The 10,983-nt window shown below is 37.9% G+C and overlaps 1 protein-coding gene across 2 annotated transcripts in view; it reads right to left on the reverse strand.

Annotated features, from left to right (window-relative positions):
• IQUB (IQ motif and ubiquitin domain containing) overlaps positions 1–10,873 on the reverse strand; it is a 122,146-nt gene extending 111,273 nt beyond the window's left edge. For both annotated transcript variants that reach the window (XM_019452603.2, XM_019452602.2), the window contains exons 1-3: positions 10,779–10,873; positions 5,948–6,375; positions 2,934–3,068 (exon numbers count right to left, since the gene is read on the reverse strand). In XM_019452603.2, coding sequence (XP_019308148.2) covers positions 2,934–3,068; positions 5,948–6,371 — 559 coding nt within the window. In that variant the 5' untranslated portion in view covers positions 6,372–6,375; positions 10,779–10,873. The remainder of the gene's footprint in view (positions 1–2,933; positions 3,069–5,947; positions 6,376–10,778) is intronic.
• Between the last annotated feature and the right edge of the window lie 110 nt (positions 10,874–10,983).

Here is a 10,983-nt window from a genome sequence, read left to right on the forward strand (position 1 = left end):
TATGTACTCTTTTTAAGGGGATCAAAAACATCGAAGATGATTCTATGAACACATATAGTTTAATTACTTAATAGAATATTGATGATGTCCACCCCTTACTATAATATTAGTACAGAAAACTCCACAATGGGAAAAGTTAAGATGCAAGAATTCCACATTATAAATAAAGCTATAACTCTCACAGGATTTCTCATCAGAAACACAAATATATAATAAGCATGCAACTCTATAGATATTTTAAAGTAAAAACATATTCTATGAGTAAAATCGTATTCTAAACATTGATTCTCTAAAAAAAATCACAATGTGTGTAAGCACAGGACATATCTAATTCAGGGAAAATTTGATTATTGTAATACCCACTCCTGTCTCCAATGCAGAAAAGCATATACTCAGAGTTCCAAAGAATCCTTCTCTTTCTGTTTCTATAATCAGGAACTCATATTAGTAAATTCATGGAAAAGTAGAGTTAAGCTTCAGCTTTGTGCTGGAAAAAGTGTACACCACTATATTTTTATGTTATTTTGTATCTTTTTTACTTCTATCCCCCTTCATTGGTTTATTCTATAAATTGACTCCAATTTTATTTCTCTATTTTAAGGAATACAAAAATATGTGTAATGTTATTGGCTGCTGTTTTGATAGAATATATATGACTCTTCCAATGAATGGTCATCCTAAATTACAATTGGGAATTTGAACATAGCAAAGGTTTTGTTACATTAATTCTTAGAAATACATCAGATACCACCAGTCTATTTTTGCTATGTTTAAGAAAGTATAAAGATCCTTGAGTTTCAATTCCACACCCCAAATTCTTAACTTAGAAAATTAACATGAATGTTATACGGGCTTTGTAATAGGTTGAATAATGGCCCCAGAATATATCCATGTCCTAATCCCCAGAACCAATGAATCTTACCTTATATGGCAAAGATGACTGCAAATTTTATTAAGTTAAAATTTTTGAAATCGGGAGATTATCCTGGATTATCTAAGTGTGTTCTAAATGTAATCACAATGCCTTTACAGAGGAAGGAAGGGAGATTTGACTATAGAGAAGATGATAAGACAGAAGCAGAGAGAGATTTGAAGATGTTCTTCTGCTTGCTTTAGATGGAGGAAGGGGCCACAAGCCAATGAATGCAAGGTATACAACTCTAGAAGTGGAAAAGGCAAGGGAGCAGATTGTCCCCAGAACCTCCAGAGGGAGAACAGCCCTGCCTGTATGTCAGCTTCATGTGAGTGAAACTGATCCAGGATTTCTGGCCTCCAGAGCAATAAGAGAAATCATGTGTTGCTTTAAGTTACTAAACTTGTGGTCGTTATAACAGCTATAGAAAACGAATATAGATTCCCAGAGCCTTCTTCTCTTCATTCCTCTAGTTTGTATAGTAGGCTTAGTCCCAATTTGAACTCCAATTCTAGTACTAAGAGAAGCACCTGTCTTAGAGGGCGATTGACACAGAATCAAGCTCTTTAATTGTCATGGCTGACATAACCCTGTTACCCAGTGGTGATGCCTGGCACTTACACATAAAGAAGAAAGGTCATGAAGTGCAAAGAACAAAGATTAGTCTCAGGTACCACTAGTTAGCTACTCCAGTCTCAAAGTGCTCTCTCTTCTCCAGTTTTGAACTTCACCTTGTATATAATGCCAAACAATTTCCAATTCCCTTTTTGGAGTCATACCTATATTTAAGTTCAGACTCTAACAATCATTAGCTATGTGAATTTATGCTAGTTTCCCAAGCTTTAGTTTCCTTCTTTCAAAAAAAAAGTTAATAATACCTACGTCAAAGGGTTGTTATGTGGGTTGAATGATAATGTGATAATATAGGCAAAACATTTTATAGGACTAGTACACAATATGTGCTCAATAAATTAACTATCATGATTGTTATTACTAATAAGTTTAAATTTTAGTATTGTTTCCCTAACCAACCTTAATAATCAGTTGTTTGAATACATGAACATCTTAGTATTACAGCACATTCATTATAATAGTTTTCTAAAAATAATTTTGAAATTGAACTGATTATTTTCTCTGATTTGACAAGGAGGAACTTAACAGGTGTGGCTTAATCCTTTTTAGTATTTAGGATTTTCCCACACACAAAAAATGTTCTTATTTCCCTGGAAACTTTTTGGTGGCATCTTTTTAAGTTAGTACCAAAACTTTTAAAATGAAAATATTAGGATCTGTGCAGACATATTCTATAGAAACATTTATTTAACTATCATGGTTTTACTAATTATATCACAGTTACAAAGACTAAATCCTCCCATGACACAAAGCTACTATAAAGTGGGCTGTCCAATATTGCCCACAAAATATAAGTAAACTTGAACAACAGGGAATGTGAATTCACCTTACTGTATAAGGACTGACAGATAAATCATTTTCAGTCCTCTTCTTATTTTATACATGCTCATCCTTATCTACTTCTTTCAACCTCATTGCCTCCTACTCACCACACAGCATCTACTTCCAGCCACTCTAAACTTCTTACCACTTCCCTGAAGTCCCAGGTTTTCTCACCTCTTTGGGACTCAGCTCACGTATTGTCACTTTTATTAAATGAAGCTTTCTAGAACCTCCCAGTTTCCTTCCTCTCTGTTCTCACAGCTTTTTGAGCATATCTCCATTCAAACATTTGCACATTATGTGGTTAACTATTGCATATATCATCTTTCTGACTAGTCTGTAAACCGACAAAGTTTTGTTTCATGTTTCTCTACATCTTCAGTTCTTAGCAAAGTATTTAGAACAAGTATGTACTCAATAAAAATGAGTTGAATGAATGTATAATCACAATATAATGTTCAAATAGTAAATATCAAGATATTTCATTTAACAAATTAAAGATCTTGTTTACCTACACATTAAAACTAAAGAAGTCTTGATAAGTTTTATTCGCTTCCAAGCTTACCTGAATATCTCATCTGCAGTACGTTAGATGGGATACTTAATACGTATGAAAAATGATCCTTGAGGTACTTTACAATGGAGTCTATTTTAAAAGGCATTATAATTTCCTGGCCCACAGGAAAAAGTACAACTTTTACTGTAGATAAAAAGAGAAAAGAAAGAATCATAGTCAAAAGCAAGGGTCAGCAACCCAGTGCATAAGCAGATAGAAAATTATGGGACAATTTTTAACCACACAGAATGCAGGTTGCCTCTGCCATGTTCCCCTACTGTACCTCCATGATAAGAATTACTTTTCAAATGCTATGAGAAGTGACATTCAGTTTTGGTTTTGAAAATTAACTCAGAATCTCAAGAATTAGCATCAGTAGTCAATACCTGCTCCCCCAAATCTAGCTTCAAAGTTCAGATCATTATTCCAGTCTCTGCTATGAGGATCAATGTACTTTCAGGATTACCTCTTTGCTCAAAATACCACAAGAAATAAGAAAGAAATAAAGCTAAACTACTTTTAAAGATTTCCAATATCTGCTGTTATACTGGTATTATTTGGTACTAATTTGGTATTGGTATCTGGTATTACATTACTCAGATATAAACACAGGAGCATCTCAGAAACTCAAGCATTTCTGTGTACTGAGTATTGGAAGGGGAGACCCTAAGACCTAGAGGGTGTCCCTGAACTTATGAATGTGCATACTTTGATTACACATTGATAGCATGCATTAGTAAATCAGTGATTATTCATGAAGTTAAGAAAAGTCAATAAAGAAATTTTCAAAATAGAAGGTGTCTAATACTAAGTCCATTCCTCTTCCCATAATTTTTTAAATGTGTATTTATTTTGAGAGAGAGAGAGAGAGCAAGTGAGCAGAGCAGGTACAGACAGAGGGAAAGAGAATCTCAAGCAGACTCCACACTGTCAGTGCAGAGCCCAATGTGAGACTCGAACTCGCAAACCACAAGATCATGACCTGAGCTGAAACCAAGAGTCGGGCGCCTGACTGACTGAGCCGCCCAGGTGCCCCATTCTTCCTCGCATAATTGATTTATGTCTATATCGCCAAAATGCAAGGCAGGAAATCACTGTTCATTACAAACATCTAGAATAACTGCACACAAATCTACTTTTCACAAAAATGGACATTATACGGTTCATTACACATTCTATAAAATAAGAAATCAAGACACATGTTGATAACAAAAAAACTGTTCACAAATTATAGGAGGGAAACATAGTATTTAAAAGCTGATTATACTGGGGTAAACGTTCTTCTTTTACATCTATAGACTTTAAATTATAATGGAGAAGATGTAATAAGTAAGTTGGAGGGTAGAGTGCACACTGTAGGCCAAAAAAGTTTTGTATACTTCTAGATGCCTGACACATGACAATTTTCATAAAGCTAAATGAGACATTTATTAATAATCTCAGAATGAAGGGCGCCTGGGTGACTCAGTCGGTTGAGCGTCCGACTTCAGCTCAGGTCATGATTTCATGGTACGTGGGTTCGAGCCCCACGTGAGGCTCTGTGCTGACAGCTCAGAGTCTGGAGCCTGCTCCAGATTCGGCGTCTCCCTCTCTCTCTGCTCCTCCCCCACTGATACTCTGTCTCTCAATCTCTCAAAAATAAACATTAAAAAAAAATTTTTTTTAAATCTCAGAATGAAATTTAACTAGGTATTGTCAATGTTAAGGTTGAGATTGTTAAAACTTGTTTTCACAGCTATCAACAAAGAAAACACTTTCGCAGATATTATCAGAAGGCTATTTTAGCTGTTTTATGGATTCAAAATTCTATGGTTAATACATTTTAAAATTTTCATAGCAGTGACTTCCTAAGCTTTGGGAAGGAGTGGTATGTGAAGGAATTTGTGAGTCTCAGGAAGTACAGGACCAAGACAACTTTATCTTAATCACCATGTGTTTGTTAAAAGCTAAAGTATCAGGAAATCACAGAAATATCAAAAAATAGAGCCCAGGGGTGCCTGGCTAGCTCAGCTGGTAGAGCATGCAACTCTTGATTTCAGGGTTATGAGTTCGAGACCCACGTTGGGCATACAGATTACTTTAAAAAATAAATAAACAAACAAATGGAGCCTAAATTTATTGTGAATAATGAAACTGAAGGATAACAGCTTCAGTTACGTATAATTGGGCTTGATTACTTTCTTCTCCTTCCTCCTTCTCATTCTTTACTTGTATTGACGTGCCACACAAGGGTACTCTGCCCCCACTGGATTCAAAAGCTACATTTTACCAGCCAAACTAAGCTGCTGTTTAATTGTTAAATGATAGCCCATGTTCTTCACCCTATGGATGAACAATTTCAAAACTCACGGACAAGAGAGAGGAGGAGCAATCAGTGAATCACCCAACTAGGATGGTTCTATGTGCAGCCCCCTTCTTGCCACCCCACTTTGGCTTTGTTACTAACCACGTAGTAATGACTCCTACATGGCATCAACATTATGCCTTTAAAATTAACCTATAATGCAAGACAACGACAGTTTTTCTGAAGCTAAATATAAAGTTAACACTAAACAGAAGCCTAGAATTATGTAAAAGTAACAAGATGTGAGGAATGACCACTAGAGATGGAACTAGGCTCTCTGGAGTCAAGTCCCATTCCAACTCTTTCTTGCCAGCTATGAAGAATCAATTCCAAAGAGGCATGTCAAAGAATTACAGTTATACTCAACAATTTGTCCACCATTTTCCAAGGTCCCTAAACATTTAAAAAACCTACTTCACTTAGGAAAAACAGATCAGCATCAACTTAAAGTTTAATAGTGCTCATCTATTTAGGGAAAATAGTACCCTGCACAATAGAGAAGCTTCACACATAATTAGCAATGCAGTGGCAGTAGCTACAGAAGTTTTGTGGATAAGGGAAAGGGATAGGGAAAGTATGTAATATCACATATAAAACAAACCTTAAACAAAAACAAATTTAAAAAAGTAAACATTCTTCGACATGAGGTACAGAATATCCTATCTTCCCTAGGTAATACCTGTTGCTAAGGAATCTTTCATTGATGTTTTCAGAGATTCCTTTATGGCCTGTATTTTATTGAGAAGTGTCAGAGATCCAGAATACCCTCTGGCTGGCAGCATTGCATTATCATATTCAGTTCGATAGTGCTTTGGAGAATGTCTTGGAGAATATGAAGCGTGTTTGGGCAACATAACCTCTCCCACAGGTTGTTCTTCGTCGTTTGGTTCCAGGCTTGGTAACCTCTGGCTACTTTCCTCCTCAGCATGTGTGCCATGGCCCTCACCAGACAGTGCTACTTCAGATTCATTATCTTCAGTTTGATCAGACTCCGGAAGCTCTTCTGAGGGAACCGGAATATTGATAGTCTCAAAAGCATCATCATTTTCTTCTGATGCATTAACAGTATTCTGAGCAACAAATTCTTCTTTCTGATCAGACATTTTCCTGAACCAAGAAACATAAATACATTTATTACACATAAAAATTTCTATACCAAATATCAAATTCATTGCTGGGATACATAGTGCAATGTTGCTCATTATTTTTTAAAAATACTGATTATTTTAGCAATGGCATCAGGTAAAAACACTGGTGAATTTTTAATAAAAACAACACAGAAAGTAAAAATTACACCAAAAGAGGACCTCAAAGCACAATAAATTTGAGAAAGATCTACTGTCAAGAACATATTTAAAAATATTTTAAAACCTATTGTCACCTCTTCCTTAGTCAATGAACAATGCCTTGTGAAAGGACTTATTTGAATAGTTTTTTTTTTTTTTCTAAACACAACCTAACACAGGATTTATGCTTCTGAGACTACAATTGATTAGAAGCTCCAAGGATTCTGCCGGCTCCACAGCAACCGTACCCCAGATAGTAAACACTCTTTGCGGTAGCTTTGCTCTCACAAATCGTAGCAGAGGTCTCCAATGACCTCTGTTCCCCAGAACAAACATATCAACAAACTGTGGGAGGATCTTGGAGCTGGCTAGGGCCTGAGCTACAGCAACCAAGAGCTTTGGCTTGGGAGACAGTATGACAGCATCCAGGAGCTTGGGCCCAGGGTGGGCTAGGGCAGCCAACAGCCAGGCTGCAGGGGCAGGAGCTGAATCAGAGCAGTGAAGAGCCAGCAGAGCAGGAAGCCTACCTTAAAAAGCTGGCAGCCAGGAAGGGAGGGTGGAAGGGAGGATGGAAGGGAGGATGGGAGAAGTGGCCCAGCAGGGGGCAGACTAGAACTTGGACCAGTAGTGAGATGGGAAAGTTGTGTTGAGGGCTAACACGTTAAGCACAAATCCTTATATAGAAAAAAAATAACGTTAGTCAGTGAAGTTCTCTGTCTACTAGGTGACAAATTTCCAAAAGTATGGAATATCTGGAATAAAAATATATACTTATGGAATTCAATGAACATAGCATTAGAGTTCAAGAGAGAATTATTAATGAACTAGAAGATAAATAAAAAGATTTTATATAGAATGCTGTAAAGAGATAAGGAGATGAAAAGTATGAGATTAAGGGCCATGCAAAAGAGAAAAAGAAAGTCTAGCCTATTTTACTGGTAAGTAGATCTTACCGTGAGCTGAGAATGGTTTTGTACTTGAAAATAAAAAACAACGAAGAATATGCAACAGAGATTGCACGTGGCCTGAGAAGCCCTTTTCAGAAAGAGTCTGCCAGCCCCTGATCTAGTATAGGTCACATTGGAATCCCAGAGAAAACAAAAAGATGGAAGAGAGAAGATATTTTTAAAGGTAGTGGCTGAGAATTTCACAAAGCTGATAAAAAATATGGATCCAAAGACCCAAGAAGCATAACATAAATATGCACTTAACAGGGCAAGTAAACACAATTCAAAGCCATATATGTTGTAATTACATTACAGAATAACAAAGAGAAGGTCTGGAAAGCATACAGTGATAAAGTACATATCATCTACGGTTTTGAATTACATTAATTTGTTAACATTAATACAAAGGAGAAAAGTAAACTCACTGTAGATTTCTCATCAGAAATACAGAAGTCACGGCAACGATGGACTAATTAAAAGAAGAGAACTATCAACCTAAAACTGTGCACTTAGCAAAATTATCTTTTGAAACACTTAACAAATAAGTTACCACCAAGATGTCTACTCTAAGGACTTGTAAAGGATACATTTGATGGAGGAAAATGGGCTCAACCGAAGTCCAAAGTACAAAAGGAGAGGTGAACAAATAAATTATAAACATATGGGTAAACCCCAAACAAATACTGTCAACACAAAATAACAGAAAATTGAAATATTAGACAATAGTAATATGTAATTAGGAAGGGAAAGATGAGCATGAACTGTTCTCAAATCCTTATACTATTTACAAAATTGAGGGATATGATATTCTTAACCCTAGACTTTGTTAAATTAAATATGCATAGGTGAATTTCAAGTACAACCAATAAAAGAGCTGAGATAAAGGTTTAAAATTCCAAAACAATAAAGAGAAAAAGTGAAATGAGAAAAAAAAAAAACTGAACAAAAGCTCAATTTTTAAAACATTCAAGAAACTTCTTTAGGCTCTCACTTACAAAAAAAAAAAAAAATCTTCCTTTTGGTTATTTTCTCCCATAATGGGGCATAATGGCCTGATTAGAAAGAGTCTCATAAGGAAGCCCTGATTCCTGGCAAACATAGTCCTCCCATTCCTTCGGAGAGGCTGAGGTAATGCTTTTGTCTCCGTCTGGTGGGTCATCCTCCCCCTGCTAAAATGGCCAAGATGTCCTCTTCTAAAACAGCAATAACAACAAAATCAAGAACTTTTGCTCTTCTAAAAACACACCTAGAAGAATAAAAAGACAAACCATAGCCCGGGGGGCAATTTTTTACAAAGCTCATATCTGATCAAGGACTTGTAGCCAGAATATATAGAGAACTCTCAAAACTCAACAAGAAAAGTAGTTTAAAAATGAGTAAAATATTTAAACAGGCAAGTCAACAAAGAATATCCTTCAGAAGACAAATAAGCGGGGTCAAGACTAGAGCGGCACAGGAGCAATGCAGCACCCGCGCTGTGCTATAGTTGCAGGTGCACCTAAAAATAGATGACTCCTAAGTTTGGGACCCAGTTGCCTCATTCTAGCCCTGGCCTGAGAACAAGCACATGAGAAGATGCTCAATGTCATTCGTTATTAAAGAAATGGAACTTCAAATATATATATATTTTTAGCCCAACAATAGCAAGCGCTAGTGAGTATGAAGACAAGCGGACTTCTTATACCTTGATGGTGGAAACGAAAATTGTATGGCACTTAAAATAACTGTCAGTTTTCTTATAAAATTAAATATATGCTTATCATATGACCCAGCAATCTGTGTCCTTTACCCAGAGGGAATGAAAAACTACACACCTACAAAATCTGTATACAAAAGTCTATAAATGCTTTATTCTTTTTTGATTTTTTAAATGTTTACTTTTGGGAGAAAGAGACAGTGCATGAGCAAGAGAGGGGCGGGGGGGGGGGGGGGGGGGGGGGAGGGGAGAGACACAGAATCCAAAGCAGGCTCCAGGCTCCGAGCTCCAAGCTGTCAGCACAGAGTCTGACACGGGGCTGGAATCCACAAACCATGAGATCATGAGCTGACCTGAAGTCAGATACTTAACCGACTGAGCCACCGAGGCGCCCCATAAAGGCTTTATTCTTAATCACCAAAGACTGGAAACAACACAAATGTTCCTTAGTTGAGGCATGGCTGCACATAGGAGACACTCATAAAATGGAATACTACTCATCAATAAAAAAAGGAATAAAATATTGATCATACAACATGGGCAAATCTCAAATGAACTATGCTAAGCCAATTCTAAAAGCTACATACTTTACGATTCAATTAAGTAAAAAAGCAAAGCTGTTGGTTTACAACCTCTAGAGTTCCCCGGGGTTAAATCCGAAACTGAGCCCCATACATGGAACGCAAGAAGAAACCAAAGAAAGAGGCAGCATTCCAGAATGGTAGGTGGCAAGTTTAATAAGCAAGGGAACTTACAAACAAGGCTTATCTTTGGCAGCTGCAAGACAGCAGATCTCTGGACCCACCAGCCAGAATCTTAAAGAGTTTATACAGGACCTTTACTGGGTTCGGTCAGGAATCCAGTCCAGATGGTCTCAATAACACACTACTGTCTCAAGGCCGGGTCCTTGAAGCATAAAACAGATTTTCACTGCACAGTCTTTTTACTGTTTGAACTTTTTATCACTTTTACCTTTACCTACTCAAACGTAAATGTTTTCGTCTTTAAAAAAATTGTCCAAAGTAGTCCCTATGATGATTGCATACAAAAATGTCCCCCTTTCACTTACAGTTTGCATGATTTCACTGATATATGTAGAATGTTGATGGAACCAGTAAGGCTGGGATCCAGTTTTGCCTTCTACCAAATAAACCTGTTTAATTTTTACGTTTTTTAAGAGGTACAGCAAAGACCGTGGGTGGAGAGGAGAGTGCCAAGGAGGAAAGCATGAAAGCCCTCTATTTAGAAAAGACTCAAAATGGTCCCCATGGATGCCTACCTACTACTACTACTACCGTGATAAGCACTCCGGGTGGAAGATGAGGTACACCTCCCGCCTTGCTGCTGCTGCTTCCGAATCCCAAACCTGGGATCCAGAGCCAGAAAAGGAACTAAGAAAGATGGGATGCTTTGCACGGTTTCTGAAGCAAAGGTGGAACAGTGTCCAGCCGCCAAGCAGTCCCCAGAGCCCTGGAGGGATCAGCGCCCCGTACAAAGTTCTGGGAGTTCAGCGCCTGTCACCGGTTCAAGGCCGGTCTGAGGGTGGGGCCAAGGGAGGGCAGCCAGAACCTGTCCTCCTACCTGACTCAGAAAAGCAGCTACTTGGGTCGCACAGGTTTCTCAAAAATCTCTCAGAGGAAGCAGCGTCCGCACCCGCCACATTCTGTGTTGCCGGCCATATCCTAGCAACGGCCCCGGCGCCACCTCCTCCCGCCCCGCCCCGCTCACGCGAGAAGAGGCGGTGCCCGCGCTGGAAAGTAAAGCGGGGGAGGGAAGGAGAGGGGCG

Source organism: Panthera pardus, unplaced genomic scaffold (genome assembly GCF_024362965.1).
Source record: "Panthera pardus isolate Hobbes unplaced genomic scaffold, ASM2436296v1 HiC_scaffold_8, whole genome shotgun sequence".
NCBI classification, from domain to species: Eukaryota; Metazoa; Chordata; class Mammalia; order Carnivora; family Felidae; genus Panthera; species Panthera pardus.